This window comes from Nipponia nippon, unplaced genomic scaffold (assembly GCF_047370975.1).
Source record: "Nipponia nippon isolate SJK-2023a ecotype South Korea unplaced genomic scaffold, ASM4737097v1 scaffold_4, whole genome shotgun sequence".
NCBI classification, from domain to species: Eukaryota; Metazoa; Chordata; class Aves; order Pelecaniformes; family Threskiornithidae; genus Nipponia; species Nipponia nippon.
The window spans coordinates 6,373,049-6,389,457 of record NW_028262358.1 but is presented as its reverse complement, the minus strand read 5'-3'; the positions used below and the strand labels follow the sequence as shown (position 1 = coordinate 6,389,457).

Genomic DNA, 16,409 nt, shown 5'->3' with positions numbered 1-16,409 from the left:
TTAACTAGGTCACCTTACAGCAGCGTCTTCGGTTTGATATGGGAGACCTGGCATGGGGGAGGCTAATGCTCCATGCTGTTGCCCTGTATCTACCCCCGTCACCACAGTTGATCCCAGCTATTCTGGGATCTTTTGGTCCCAGAGTTCTTGGATTTTGTGCCAGGCCACAACCAAGCCAAATTTAAAACTGTGTACATGTAAACCAGCAATCTTTTCCACAACAGTCAGAGACTGCTAATGAAGCCACTGTGCTCAATTACTCTCATAGATACGTTACTAAAGTTTTCCTGTTCATGTTAATAGATGTGTGTTTCCATCAGACCTTATTCCCTAGAACAGGAGCAAAACCAGAGCTCCAGGCTGAATACGTTCTTTCTAAGCTACAGGTTGCTACTGCATACGGATACCTGGCACCTTGGTGTTCAGCTCTTGGACTACACTTGAGGTTAACGCATTGATTAATACAGACATTAGATAAAAACAGAGTTTATTTACAATTGAATATTCATTTGTAAATGGAACGTTACTTATTTTCCAAAGTCCATGCCGTACTGGCTTTGTTATAGATTCAGCTAGAACACCTCAAAAAGTACTGAAATGTAGTTAGCCAAGACACTGTTTCCATATTACAGCTTTATTATTCGACACTTCCTACTTTCTACAGCCACTTAACTCCATTCAAAGTATTTCAAGGTCTATTGCTCATTCCTAACTTTTCCATTAACCTCTTCCCATCGCCCCTAATAAATTACTACTCAGGTTCCTACAAATAAGGTATTTTCATCTCTGCTGTAATGATTCCAGGCATGCAGTTGCCCTGTAGGATATGCTCCATTTTGCCTCCATCATGTCTGTAACACAGTAACCTGGTATTGCATTAGAGAAAGCTGCATTAAATTTTCTAGGCAATACCTAAAGCAGCATAAGTAGCCATATTTTTTTTTTCCACATGGGGGAAATAAAGTTACCTAAACAAATGTATTAATTTTACATGGGGTCCTGTATGGTTTTTCCCTATGAATAAGTGACAGTTCTGACTAGGGAGACCCTCCAAAGTTTGTATCAGGCAATTGGTGTCATTATACTGATTTTTGGGGACGTTAGATTCAGCCCTGGCTTTCACATTTTAAAAAACTGCCCCGCCTGAGTCACTGAATAGTACCAACATAGGCTATGCAAGTTTTACTTTACTCAGACCATAGGACAAAACTGAATCCATCACAACGGTCGGGAATAAAGCACACACAAACACCAGTGCTTTCTCCTTCAGCTTTGCTACCATGTAACGCGCCTTGGGTGCAGGAGACATTAAAGCATCTACCATAGCATCTACAACTTCATTGCTATTAGTGCTTCCTTCGCTGAGTATGTTGTTGAAAAAGTTTGCCCGCTCTTGAACATACTCCTTACTGTAAACTGACTTTTCCTCTTCACTGAGTTCATTCCAAATCTGTTCGGCACTAACTGGTGGCTGAATTTTGGTAGAGGGTGCATAATTTCCTGGCTGAATAATACAGACCTAAAAGCAAGATGTAAAACTTATCAAGATGCAATCAGTCATTCTGAATTCAATTAAATACTATAGTCAGTAAAACAGATCAAAGCTTTCTGCAGACAGATTTCTTCCAGAAAATGCTGCTTTGTTGAAATTTCAACCTTGAAAACTTGACTGAAATCAAATATATTCCCGTGAAACATTTAAGATTGCAGAGGTGCTTTATTCTGACTTCCTCATTTCACTCTGATGTTAATGTTCTTGTTTTGACTACTCAGCATACCTCCACTGAATGCAATAGTGCATCTTTGATTTTTATAGAATGCTTAATGGTATAAATGTTTTGACAATACCAAAACAAAGCATTTCAGTATGACTTTGATGTCTCCAAAGTGGAACACGTAGGATTTTTCACTCAGCGGCAAATCTCGCAAGGGGTAATTTTTTGTCCCAATTTGGGACAAAAGGAGATGTCAAAGAAAATTTAGAAGGTCCTGGGGAAAGAATTGCTGTTTTCCCCAAATAGGTGTAATTAAAAGGAAAATAGGCTTTGTCAGCCAAGTACAGAGGGGACCAAGGGTCCTGGTCTAGCTCTCACTGAAGGCATTAACAAATTTCCATAGGTTTCTGTGCATGTAGATTTAAATTGAAAGCAAAGAAATCCTTTGCTGCTCTGCCTGTTTTCTTTGCCTGTGTTGTTGCTGCTGCTGTTCTGAGGCTTCTGGGGAATTTCAGAGCAGGCTGAGCACTCACAGTATGCATGCTTTTCCTCAGTTAGCAGTGGGCTTGTTCAAACGATTTGTAGATATGCAACATTAAAAACTCCGTGGCATTTAAGTGGCCCCATTTCTAAAGGCTACAACACAAAGCGAGGAAAAATGGTGCCGAGCTGTGTAAGAGACTTGGGGATCTGACAGGCGTTCTCTGGAAAGTCTGTGGTAATATAAAACTTTAATGTCTCCAATCTACCACCCGGCCCATCTCCCAGAGGCTACCACCTGTGCGTCAGTACCGGCACGTGCCTGCACGGCCATCGGCACGCTGGATGCTGGAGCGGTTGAGGCACCATGTGCAGAGAGCAGGCAGGGATATGGGTAAGCTCCAGCAGAAACGGCGTGCATAGCTGGGCGCATCTTATGCTGCCTCAGGTAGGTTTGTCACGGGGCACCTTTTGGAGCCCTCCCTTTGGGCGCTATTTTCAAAAGCGTTTAGTATTAGCCAAACTAATGCCAATAGTAAACTTCCCATGTTTATTTTAAACAACAAAGGTTTGAAAACTTCATGTTTTGGAGCTTTTTGGAGTCAGCTAGGAGGGATGATGCTTTTATTTCCCTTCCTTGATTTTCTGTAGCCTTCTTTCTAATAGAAGGCACATACTTTGTTTCCTGTAGGCAGCCAGCTTGCCTGGCCAGAGTTCAGTGGGACAGAGCTCCATCTGTTCCTTGCCACCTCTGGGTGACTTTCTCCTGAAAGGACAAAGGGAACGACAGGGCAGGGGAGCACAGGGAAGAGGGACCGTGTATTCTGCAGGCTCTCTGCAGGGTAGGTTCTGAGACAAATGCCAGCCAGCGTCTTGCATACAGTGAGAAACAGAAAAATAACTGTCATAGATATTCTGGAAATGTTTGTCAGCCTGGCTCACTGTATTGCGTGCTGGGGCTATTCCGGGAGTGGGGGAGCAGTAAAAATCCACAAACGACCAGAGTAGTTAACCTGTTAAACTAAGCTCTTCCATGCATTTGAGATTATCCTCAGCTAATCGGTTCAAATCCTCATCATGCTGTGTGGTATTAGGATGTCTAAAATCACTTGCATTTTATAGCATTTTTTATTTATCCGAGAGGGGCAGTTAATAGATGCATAGCTGTAATTTCTTCCAACACAAAGCTTATGAACAGTGCTGTAAATCTGTGTACGTAAAGAGTACACCAATGTAAATCCTTTAGGGAAGACTTGTAGTGTTTGAGAAGAGCATTCCAGCAGTGGACTGTTTCCAAGGAAAAAGCCTAGTGAAGCTACTCAGTGATCTAAGCTTCAGGTTTGACTATCAGTGTTGCTTAGGGCACTAAGAGCACTCAGAGCCTCTTAGGTTAAGACAATAAAAACATAATTACTCTGCACAATACTGCCTCTTGCAGTGTAGCTCTTCCCACAAAAAAAAAGAGCTTTTAAGCACTGATGTTGTGAGAGAAAAGAGAGGGAAAGAATCCCTCAGGTAGGTGACAAGCCTTCCTTTTTGCTGCACATTGCTCACACCCGGGCTCTTTGCTCCAGCAAAACAGCAGGAGCGCTATCCCACAGCTTCTCAGAACTGCAAGCATCACCCAGGTCCACTGTTCCTAGCGTTTTCCAGCTCACTGATTAGCCACAGAGAAACCACCTCCTTCCAAGGGGAAGGTGCACCCATGGATTCAGCTCTGATCTCTGTCTTTGTCATCTGGATGCATGGATCTTACTTTGCACAAGATTGGATATTATTTTGCATACGGAACCTTGGCCAAAATTTTCACCCCCCCCATGCCGTTGTCTGGTATTCTTTGTGCAAGTCGCTTGCTTCTTTCCCCACAAAAAGATGCATTTTGGCTCTGTAGGAAGTTTCAGGAGTGAAACTTCTCTCTTTCTCATATAAAAATCAATGTTAGAAATAGCAGGGAGTTTCACACAACAGCTACTCATTACATCACTTACCCGGACACCAAACTTCTTCATTTCCAGTCTTAGAGCATCACAAAATTTTTCAATAGCTGCCTTGGTCATAGAATAAATGCCATTTCCCAGAGCAAAATAGGCAATAATGCTGGACATGAAAACAATACGTCCTGGAAAGAAAATAGTACAAATAACATAACTTCACTCTCAGTCTTTAACATAGTATTGATTTACCTGAGTCTTCTGAACTGCTAATAAGGTGGGTGTTTAGCGTGATGCTGTTTTACTACACAGTGTGCCAAGGCTGGGCTGTGTAAGTGTGCGGTCCCAGCAGAGAAGTGCACTCAGCTCTGTTAAGCAGAGAACTTCATACAAAAATCTTCTTTCCATCCAGTGACAGATGCTGGACTAGACAAAGTGTAACACCTTCCCAACATGCTGCTTAGTCCTTTCGAGTCTGAGACGGGAGGAAAGAGAGAGAAACAAAGCAGTCCCCTAAAAACTTTAGACTGAAAAATAGTAATAAAAGACTGTACTAGTAATAGGAGAATGACTGCAGAGGAGAGGAGCAGATGATTTTCCCTGTGGTGGATATATGACTACTAATACCATTTCTTTCTGCGCTAATGATGTCTCTGCTCTGAGAATTGCTTTACAACTGTGCCTATAAAGTCAAAATCAGACTGTACAGTGATAAGCTTCACCAGAGAAAGATGACTTGACAAAATGTGTGCAGCTTTACGCTGCTTGCTGTGATTTCCCTGATCCGTGCTGCTTTTTTCCCCTTTATAACTATTGCTGAGTGCAGGCATGCCTTAAATAGCAGAGATTTCTGATTTGAGGCCCTAGGCTGTCATTCATTTCCATTGTGTACTAGTAAAATTCTATCACATAGTCATACCATAGAGGAAGAAATGTGTGAATGTGGGTATAGAAATACCAGAGGTGAGGGAGAAGATGGCCTCGTCGCTAACAATACAGAGAACATAGTTGCACTCCTATTGCTGCCACAGATGCAGGTAACATCTGGGCCCCAGATCTGACCAAATGGTATAAGGTTGTAGGATATCAAAAGGGTATCGTGGGAATGCAGTGAAATCTGTCATTCTGAATTAGGTTCCAAGCCTTCCTACACAGCGTCTCGAATAAATCTTACATACAATAACGGGAGAACAACTACCAGCTTGCTGATCAAGATGCTACATCAGCTGGCCTGGCCATCTGGAAAAGTTATGGGGAAATGTTGCTCCTCTCAGAGCAGGATGCTTAATTCTAGGCTGGAAGGCAATACCTCCCTTTACAAGTATTAATAATCTTGAAGTTTTCCTTGGAACAGGTGCTCATCCTAAAATGGCAGTAAGCCCCTTCTTTCAGAAAACAGCTACTGGGTAAGTGATGGTAGGATGACCTCTGCTTCCTTCAGCCAGTAGCTAAATGATGTGGGGCACATACCCACGATATGGGACACATCATTTAACTTCTCTCTTTGCCTAAGGTAATTGAAAACCAGCTTTCCCAGGAGAACGCTCTAACATCCATAATTCAAGCTTTTCATTTGGAGAGGCCACTTGCTGCCCCTGAAAACATGAGCTTTAGCTGTCCTGGCTATTCCTGCAAGGAAGGAGAAGGGAAATGTAGGATTCTTCCTAGAATTGCCCTGGCCTCCTCTCCTACATAGATGGGACTTGAAAATGGAGTGTGGGCAAGGCAGCATTGACAGCCAGGAGTAAGATGCTGAGCGCTCTTTTGAGATATGGTACTACGTATGTGCAGCCACCCAGACCCAAATCTTCTAAAAGTTTATGCATGTGCTTAATATCATGCACATAATTAGTCCCTTTCGCTTCAAAGTAACCCCTTGCAATTCACAAAGTCAGACAAATGCCTCTGGTGGATCAGCCTCACAGAGCTTTAGCAGTAAGTAGGACATCACAGAAAAAAAGTGCTGTCTCCCTGCATAATGGCCACATAACACATCCATTGCTTCTCACTGAGTATATGCAATAGCACATTCTTTTACAAAAACACATCCAGCTTGCCGTATTTAAAAGTTTCTTTCTTCTTGCATCAAAATATCATCAACCAAAGGCAACCAAGCAGAAAGAAGCAGAGTAGCCAAAAAGGGGGTGCTTTTATCTTAGCAACATTTTGTGTAAGAGTGGCACCTGGGGGTTCCAGATGAAACCTAGCCCTTACTGTACTTGATGCTGTATACACACAGAAAAAAATCCTCACCTTAAAACGCTTACAACTTAAATAGACAAGCTAAGCAAAACAGGGAGAAAGGGAAAGGGTATCTTTGTTTCCCAGATATAGATGGGGACAGGTAGGGAACAAATTGCAAAGCAATTGAGACATGCTGCAATGCTGTAGAGGGCTATTTGAACCATTTCTTCTCAGAAGAAAGGATAAAGCCCATGCGTATGAAGGTCTGTGCAAATGCATTCATCCCATTAAAAACCCAGGCATCTCTGTGCAGCACTGTTTCACATACTTGAAGTCTCCTGCCCAAGGTCATAGAAAGGATCTTGCTAGGCCTGGAAGCTGGATGTCTCTAGTTCATCTCTGTAGGATCACCCTTCCTCTCCCAATTGCCAAACAGTAAAACAGTAAAGCCTAAATAAGTTGAGCAGGAGTTTATTGGATCTTTGTGTTTTCTGATTGTCAGTGCTTACAAAGTCTTGCCTGGGCTTAATGATCTACTGTAAGCATTTTTTTCTCTCTTTTTTTGATTCAAACACTGAGATAATTCATTATTTTAAGTACTTTTTTCTATGTATTGTAAAGACAGAATCTTTAAGGATATTTTTCCCCTTACGACTTACCCTCTTTTCAGGATCAGGTTGCTCTTTCAGGCCACACAGAAGGAGGCTGTCATTTCAGTTCCATGAGAGACAATTAAGGCTTCTTTTATAGATGCTACGTTACCCTGATTATAGTAAGCTAATTATTCTACTACTCTAAATAACAGTGGATTAGCATTACCCTTGTATTTCCTTAGAAGGGGAAGAAATGCCAGAGTTGTCCTGATGCTCCCAAGGAGATTCACATCTGCAAATTTTTCATATTTCTCCATAGGCAGCCACCCTGTCTCGCCAAATGTTGATATTCCTGCATTGTTGACAAGTCCCCAGAAACCTATGGAAGAGAAATGTCTCAACATGCATTTTTCACTGCAAAACAACCACCATTAGGTGACAAAACACTAGTGATTTGGACCCTTGGAAACAACTTTTTAGTTATCTTTTTGTCTTTTCAAGTGCTGGCATGTTTTCTTTAATGAAGGAATGCAATTGTGGCCATTACCTGGACTATATAAGTCTCAGTGCTATTTAATAATCACTCACTTTATAGTCGTCCTAAGTTATTTATGAATAGCATGATCTAGGAGACCACATCTTACTGCCAATGCAGTGCACCATGATATTTTAGTTACTGTAATCCCACTGTGTGCTATGAGCAGCTTTGTGAAAATTATATTAAGCGGTCTAAAGCCTAAGGGGTAATATTTTCAAAGTGCCTAATTTAGGAGCGTAAGACTTGGCTCCTTTTCCAGGATTTGAGCTTTGATTCCTTCTGAAATCAGCCAGAATCAGGTACAGGAGTGCAGCATTGGGTAAAGTAACCAAGTAAGGTCAGTGGCTATAGGTTTTTGGTTTTTTATTTTGTACTCTTGGATAACTCTATTCCCCGCATAACAGCAGGTTTTGGTGCTAAGGAGCCCAGCCCCCTGAAAGGCAGTAAGATTCCAATGTTTACAAGAGGAAATTTATTGGCAGCAAAGCTTGTTCCGACACAGCTCTCTGCCAGAAAGTGAAAGCCCTTTAGCCCAAAGCCACAGAACGCTTCATGTGAGCACTGTGCAGCGCCAATAACCTTGACTGTTGGAAATGCTTTTTCGTTGAAGTGTAGAGTGCTCACGGTTTGGAGCTGACGTGTTGACTAAACGCTGATTAAGCCATGCTGACTTGTTCTTGCCTTCAGAGCACGTATCTGTAGATGTACGGTAAAGCAGTGAGTGACACGGTGCTTTTGAAAACATTCCCGTTTCTGTCCTCAAATCCTGACTGAGGGATTTCTAGGGTGACCAGCAGTGTAACTAAGAAGTACATAGGGTAGCCTGACTCACACTGAAACAGCTAAGTTTGCAGCCTGTCTCTGCCAGCCTTGACAATTTTGCTTACGCATTTATTTTTTTTTTAAGATTTCTTGTACATGTCTGAGGCAAACGATGGTTTTGTCATGCCTTTTACAGAATCTCCAAGCCTAGGTTTCTGGTGAGGCAGGGTGGGTAACAGTGCCTCTCTTCCTTCCCCTGGACACAGGGTCTGGGGCGTGGGTGTGACGCCGACCCAGCTGTAGCCTCCTGTACCCGTGGTGGCAAAGACATCCTCAGGGAACCTTTGGTCACCCTGGTGAAGGTGCTGCAGAAACCCTTGGGCTGAACTCTTTTATCTTCTCTGAAAAAGCTGCTGCGATGATTTCATGGTATCTTGGTGTTTCCAGAGCCCTGCCAAGAACTGCTAATACAGGATTTCATTCACAACAGCAGTTAAAGCTGAAACAGGTGATTTTTTGAATGAGTTTGTAAAGCAGACCCCTGTAAGCTTTCCTAACATATATACACTACTTGTATTATGTAATTAAATTGGTGTTTAAACACAGAAAGAAACAAAGTTCATTTGGTGAATGTCTCATTTGCAGAGCAAAACACTCAAATTCAGGAATTTACCACACAGAACCCAGATAACTCCGTCCTCCAAAGAGAATAAATCATTATTCAGCAGTCTGTCACACAGCAATCCTTGACACTGGAGCTCTCCCATAACTTTAGATACAGACTGACTGCTGTCCTCGTAACGCAGCAGTTTTCTGTGTACTCACCTCTTTTCTACTGCCCCAATGTCAGTGGACAGAGGAGAGGAGATGGACCAAAAAACTGGCCACTGGAATTGGGCACCCTCGACTTCCTTCTGCCACTGCCCTGTTGTTCCAGGCCTTTCCATCATTCTGTGGCTTTATTTCTCCTTCTTAAAATGGAACTAGCCCCACGGGATTGACCTCCTTGTAAAATGCTTCAAGATCAATGGAGTAGAGAGTCCTCTGTAAAAGCTAATTGTTAATATTTTGTACTTGCACATGATCTGATCTGCAGATGGACTGAGTAGCTGCACACCCCATCTGTTTCTACTTAAGGCTGGAGGTGTCTGTACTCAGGTTTATTTTTACATAAGCTAACTCTAACACAACAGAAACTAAAGCCTGGCATCACTGTAAAATCTGTTCCCTGATCTTCTCAGCGTTACTTTTTCTAATTAAAAAAAAATGTCATTTTGCTTCTGCCACTGCACCCTGCACAGCACAGCAAGAACACTCGCTCCACATATCCCTGAATTCATTCAGGCTTCAGAAATACAACCGTTAAACTTTAGACAACTGATGTTCTTCCTCTTCCTCTAAACTGTGAAACACGGGATTTAGCTTGCAAGGCTTAAGTTTTCTCTCCAGCCATTTGCCTCAGGCACTTCAGAGGTGGGTAGCGGTGAGGCCAGCCTGTGTGCATAAACAGGCGGAGTTCACAGAAAAATAGCTCCTTCTTTCTGTGCAGTGGCCAAAGCAAAAGCCAAGAGGAGAAAAACTGGCTTGAATTAAGCTGAAATAGAGTTTTCCAAAGAGAAGATTAAGTAAAACACAAAAAGAGATTTTGCTCAGGGTCAGCTCAAAACTTTTTGTTTGCCCTCAAGTGAAACGTATTGGTTCTTAGAACATTTTGGCATTCCCAAATGGGAAATGTTCTGATATTTTCCACAAATTTTCCTGCCGCTTTGTTCAGTTGAATCAATTTGCAAAATTCTACCCAGATAACGAACAGTTCATTACCCCCTTATGCCACTTTTTCAGAAAATTTCCTACCTCCCGAGAAACAACTTGCCCAGCTATGTACTCAGGGTACTTGAATCTGCTTTGGTCTCCCTTTCCTAAAATGTCTGTGGTAAAAATTTATGCTATAAACATGCATGTAAAATATATTGTGTATCTGTTTAGACAAATGCAGCTCAGGTAATCTGAGAAATATAGTCCTTAGATAGAAATCTAGAAGGACAAGGCACAAGTAAGAATTGAACAGCAGAAGGAAAAAGACATCGCATCTCCTTAAGAGTGTCCGTGCACAGACACGTTAGGAAAAAGCAGCCGATGTTTGATCTGGAAGGGAAAAATTACTCAGACTGTCAAAACAGAACTCAGTCCAAGCGCAGTTTAGGAAGAGGGGCGTTAGACTATGCTACAGCAGGCAGGGACTAAATAAACTGGAAAGCAGAACTAGAAGTCAAAGAGATTTTCACTGATCTCTGTGTTGGGAAAATGGATCCTGAGGACAAAGATTAAGAGATATAGCAGGGGATCTAAAGAATCACTTTAGGAAACCTAACTTAAGATTAGTGAGGCTGTCAGGAGAAGAACACTAGCTCTCACATAACCTCCCAGATAATTTCTACTTCAAGACATGTTGACCAAAAGGCACGTATTCAAAGTCCATGTTTAGGCCCAAAGACGCCTGGTGTTTTTCCAGAAACTCTTAAAAGTACTCTTCCTATTCAAGGCAATCAAGCTGTGTGCTTGCAAAACCTTTTGAAAATCAGGCCGTTTCAATGTAGGTGCCTACACACAGATAACATCTGAATTCGGCCAGACTTTCTAAACTCGAGTATGTATTCTTGGTATCACTGATCTTTGGAGTTTCTCACCTAAACCTGAGCCCATGCGAAAATGACAGGCTCTTTCCTGAAAGATTCCAATCCAATACTAAAGCAAACCAGCCAAAGGAAGGAGAGTGTGATTTGCCATATTCCTATTGAAAAAATGAAGAGAAGGAACAAGCCAATCTGTCTCTGGCAATGCAGAGTGTTTGTGGTAACAGGTCAGCTGAGACTCCCAAGTTTCAGATATGTACCACCCTTTGCTCGGAATATTATGCTGTGGTTGTCTTCATTGCGAGGATGAGTCTATTTGAATAGGAAGTCTGGGCTAAAATATGGTACCATGGGCCTACTGGGTGGATTCTGTGAGTAGGAAATCTTAATTAAGTGGAGGAGAGTATTTAATGACTTTGGAGTAGGAGGTAGGACTAAAACTAATATCCCTCCCTTCCAGCTAGCTACATGTCACCCACTCGCAAGAGTCACAGAGAGGAAGAGGAATTCCTGTTTTAAACAGAAGCAGCAAATCAGAAAAAAAAGGTTTGCTGCAGAGCTTGAGAGAGTTGCAAATCAACATGCTCCAAAGTCCCAGTCTACTTTATGTGGGTTTTAATGTGCAAGTGCAAGAAGTTTCTTCTTTTTAAGCAAGAAAGGACTCTAAATATTTTAGAAAGTCATCTTAATGGGCATGCAAGCCATTAAAACAAATAAAGAAAGGCATCAGAGCCAGCAGATTTTTGTGGAGGGACAGCTCTAGAGAATGAGCTACGTACCATGGAAATTGACTTGCCGTCTTTTTCACTGACATAATTTCACAGTCTAGAATAGAACAAATATTTACAAGGAAACAAATTATGAAGTGGCAGAATGCCCAGCTAGGTGTGTTACTACCTAGTTTGGATTTCTACACTTGCATAACACAGAGAGGGAAGACAAGGTGGAGCTTGCGTTAGTTATCTCATGGTAACGGCCTAACTAGAAGGTGTAGGGAGTACTGTGCTTTATTCCTGAGACTGAATCGTACATTTTACACTGAATAGTCTACTTAAAGCAGAAATGATCTGGGCACAGGAAGATACCAGAGCACGGTATTCCTCCGTCCTGGATGACTTCCCTTGCCACCAGCAACTCCTGAGCGAGTCTTCTTGGATCCATTCTCCCCAGACACAGGAATTTCTCACATCTTTCCATGCAGTGAACTGAGTCAGTGGGAAAGTGTGACTCTCACACCCAGTGGAGTCCACAGTTAGGTGGTTAGGTTTTTCACTGGGACTCTAGGCAAAAAAATACAGGCTTTGCAGTGCAGACCTGCAGCCTGTTCAACTTGGGTCTAGGTTTGAAGCAACTCAAATCTGCCAAAGAACAGGATTCAGGAAGGACTTGAGCTCTCTGAGCCTCTCTTCGTTGCCAGCTTCTTGTCTGGAGAGCCCTCCGTTGTAGCTTGTCCACTCTTCAGGACAGAGACTCTCTTACTTTGTCCGTATATCGGGTCTAGAACAAAAGAGTATGCGATGCTGACTGGGCTCAATAGGCTTTATGGAAGTACAGGCAGAAACAAGAGCATTCTGCAAGTTTGGAAGGAGGAAAATAGTGTATAGAGATGCAATAAAGGCAAGAAAATGTGCATTTTCCTCAACTACAAGAAAAGATTGGAGATAAAAGACAAAATGGTGGCTTATCAGTCAGATTAAGGTGACTTGGAAGACAGCGTATCTGCTTGATGTCTGACATTCAAAGAAGTCATACTTGCCTGAGATGCACAGTCCATGGAAAGGATGACACTGTAATCATGAAGAATAGATATTTAATCTTTACCAGGATTTACTCTGAGCTATTTAAACACAGGATGCAAAAAGCTATCGTTGTTTTACTGCTTTCTCATTGTTTTGGTACATCTTCTGGGGTTTTAGTTTGGAATGCATAGCCTTTGCATACCTACCATTAAACCTGGAGATTGCTGAAGTGGTTTCTTTTTGACCATTTTTGGAATGATACGGGAGTGTTTTAGTGACCTGAATTTGTAAGTCCAGCACGCTGATGTGGCATACGTAAAATCTTTGGTACCTGAGTGAAACTGATTAGAGTGAAAATGGCATAAAGTACAAAGAGGGAACAATCCCTAGGCAAACCCCTAGTGATTCCCCCAGAGAGATGCCTCTTCTCAGTTTCTACACGGACTTGCTGAACAGAATTATCCTATTCTGAGGGAGGGAGAGACAGAGACAGAACTGTCCAACAGTACTCACCAGCTAAAAAGGACATCCAGAACACTGCCAGTAACTATTTTAAAGGTGGATGTTCAAGCTTTTTAAGTAAGATAATCTGTGATCTACTATAACCGTTCAGCACAACCCCGGATTCCTACATCAGTTTGAATTGTTTGTGCAAAACCCAAAAGCAGATTTTCTATCTGTCTAATGCTTATTTAAAACCGTCTACTGAACTCGCCACCTGCTCTTTGTTCTCCTTACTACAAACGTCTGACACGTACGTGATTTTCAGTTTGGTCAGTCTCCTGGTGTAGGCTGTGGATGCTGCTGCCTGTGATCCGTGAGGGAAAATGTCCTAAGGTTCCACTACGGAGAGTTCCCGAACTGGTGGGACGTGGAGGCGCATGCTCCGCTGCCCATCCTTTGGGAACCTTTGGGTAGCAGATAAAAGGTTCCGTGCAGTCACATAATTTTCTCATCTTCTGGGTACTTTCAGAACATAAATGCAATTACAGATAGTTTGGGATTCTCTTTCCTAATGAAGAACTTCTTCATTAAAAATATCTTTGACCCAAATGTAAAAAAATTACAATTCCTATCTTAAATAAGTTGGTTAATATGAGAGCTAACCTTCAGTTGAATCGTTAAATTGGAATTGTTTTTATACAGTTAAAATACCAAAGAAAACCACACACCTATTTTCAGAGGTGCCAAGAAGGAACGCTCCTACTGAAGTTGTTTGCTTAAAGATTCTACATAAGTAGAGTATCCTCACAGTTTCATTACGTTTGAGATAAAAATATTTATGCCTCTATATTTTATAAATGATGAAGACGACTTGTGGCATTCAATCCATTAATATCAGACATTAAAATAACTAAATAACTCTTCTGCTCCTTTATATTTAGGAGGAAGATTACTCGATAATTGGGAGTTTTCCCAAATGGCATATGTGCTATCTGGATCTAGAAAACTACACTTTCTTTTCTGCCTTTGCAGCGTAACCTCAAAATGCTGCAGCAGCAGAGCTGACCGACCATGGAAGAAGGTTTCACAAGCTGTGTGCTCCGTCTGTGCATGCCCAGCCCTGTGTTACAGGTGTAAGGGCCTGACTGACAACCCAGGAAAACCACTGCCCGGGCACACGCTGGGTGCACGCTGCATTTCAACGCCAGCTGCGTTCCAGCGTCTTCCCTGGCCCCTCCAGCGAGCCCTGATGTCTCTAGCGTGATTTGCCTGGATCCGAAGTTGCGGCCACACGCCTGTGAGCTGCAAGGGCAACCAAGTTAGTGCTGAACTGTGGACTCCAGAGTCCACATCAACACTGCATAAGCTGCCAGAATTACAGGATAAGTTATCTGTAACCCAGAGTTTCAGGTGACTCAGTCCCTGTTGAGCCTATAAGGGCTTTTGCGAGTCATCTGGGTTCTCTCTGCAGCTTGGGAAAGAGCCCGAGAGGGGAAGGCCCTGCCTTTTAATCAGATAAGGTCAAGATCAACCATAAATACACGTACTTAATGAGCGGCATCTAGGCTTTTTCTTACTTCACTTCTCGTTTCATCCCCTTCTCAACATGCTAATGAACCAGGCAGGCAGAGGCCTCGCACTTCGTTATCGTTCTGCGTGCTTCATTCTCCGCTGATACTCCCTGTGCGAGTAGGGAGCGTTTGTCTGTGATTCTGAGGGAACCTTACTTCCGAGCCTGAGTAAGCCTGCTCCGCACCAAGTGTACCCCCAGTATCGCGCTGGGCGGCTCTCGCCACGCAGCCCCAGTGGGAAAGGAGGCAACTGTGGTCCTACTACTCGCGACCCGTCACGTCTTCTCAGGGGGTAACCCAGCATTTAGGCTGTCCGCAATTCTTCTGCAAGCTATAGTCTATCCATTCTGCTGGCTGTATGCTCCCTGCAGGGTGCATAACCAACAGGTTTCCTTTTAAGTAACCCGTCCACGGACTAGCTTGACAAACCTCAAGTTGTACGGAGAAGCAGCTGGTTGGTATGGCACAGCAGCTGCCCTCTCTGCGTTTCCTTTATTTATTCCCCCTTTCACAAATCACGCCTAGAAATACACGACCTTCCTGCCGCCTCCTATGTGCGCACACTTGTTCTTCTCCGCTTTCCCTGCGGTTTCCTCCTGCCGGGCACCTGCAGAGGGATCCCAGGGGTTTCCTCTTCTGGTAGAAGGGTGATGCTCACCCGTGGGGGTGATGTTCACTCACAGCGGTGATGCTCACCCACGGCGTTGATGCTCACCCGTGGCGGTGATGCTCACTCACAGCGGTCATGCTCACCCCTGGCGTGCTGAAGAGCGCACCCACTTCCCACTGTCGGCATCTCTGGGCAGACCCCACTTTGTGTACCGCTTAGCTAAGAGCCGACGCGTTTTTAATGCAAAACAGTGTTGTTACTGATGGTCATTGCGATTAGCACCGTTGGTAAGAGCACTCCCTGGCCGCAAGCCAGCCGACCCTCTCGGGCAGCTCCCTGCCCGCAGCCCCTCCACGCCCGAGCCGAACCGAGGGGCCGTTTTCGGGGCTCCGCTCCTGCCTCCCCTGCCCGCCCCCGCCAGCCGCCTGCCCGGGCCGCGGGGCAGCTGCGGCCGGGGCCGGGGCCGGGGCCGCGGCTGGCGGGGGCCGCTGCGGGCCGGCAGCGGAGCGCGGGGCCCGCGCCGCCGCCGCCGGTCCCGAGGGCCGCCCCGCTCGCCCGCCTCACCTCGCTCGGGCAGGTGGCTGAGCACCAGCTCCTTGGCGGCCAGCACGTCGCGGGCGCGGGTGACATCGAGCCGCAGGACGCGGAGGCGGCCGGCGCCGGCCTCCCGCTGCAGCCGCCGCGCCCCCTCGCCGCCGGGGCAGAGGCACCCGGCGAAGACGGTGAAGCCGAGGCGGTGGAGGCGGAGCGCCAGCAGATGCCCGAAGCCGCTGTCGCAGCCGGTGATGAGCACGGCCCGGCCGGCCGGTTCCAGCGGCGCCGGCCTCCGCCGCCACAGCAGCGGCAGCAGAAGGAGGAGGAGGAGGAGAGAGGCCGCGGCCCACATGCTGCCCGCGCCGCCGCCGCGCCGTCTGGCCGGAAGAGAGGGAGGCGGCGGGGAGCGCCCTCCCCTTCCCTGCCTTTCCCCGGGCAGCGGCGGCCCGCAGGCACCGCCCTCGCCCCGCGGCCCCCCGTGGGCTTGCGGGGGGCTTGGAGCCGGGCTGCGGCCCCTCCGAGCGGCGGTGGGGAAGAGGGCCGGCGTCCTAGTGAAGCCTCAGGCTTGGTAGGGGCCTCTCCCCACCGGGGAGGAGGGGGCCTCTTTGTGTGTCTCTCCCCTCCCCCCCCCCCCCCCCGCTTCTCGTGGCTTGTTTGGAAACGAACAGCGCAGGC

The 16,409-nt window shown here is 45.1% G+C and overlaps 1 protein-coding gene across 1 annotated transcript; it reads right to left on the bottom strand.

Moving 5' to 3' along the window:
• Positions 1 to 470: 470 nt before the first annotated feature.
• Positions 471 to 16,295, bottom strand: LOC148053079 (D-beta-hydroxybutyrate dehydrogenase, mitochondrial-like). The gene is made up of 4 exons (XM_087777153.1): positions 15,765 to 16,295; positions 7,130 to 7,282; positions 4,184 to 4,314; positions 471 to 1,519 (listed from the first exon to the last, which is right to left on the bottom strand). The coding sequence occupies exons 1-4, from the start codon at positions 16,084 to 16,086 to the stop codon at positions 1,172 to 1,174; spliced, it is 954 nt and encodes a 317-aa protein (XP_087633279.1). The 5' UTR covers positions 16,087 to 16,295; the 3' UTR covers positions 471 to 1,171.
• Positions 16,296 to 16,409: the final 114 nt, after the last annotated feature.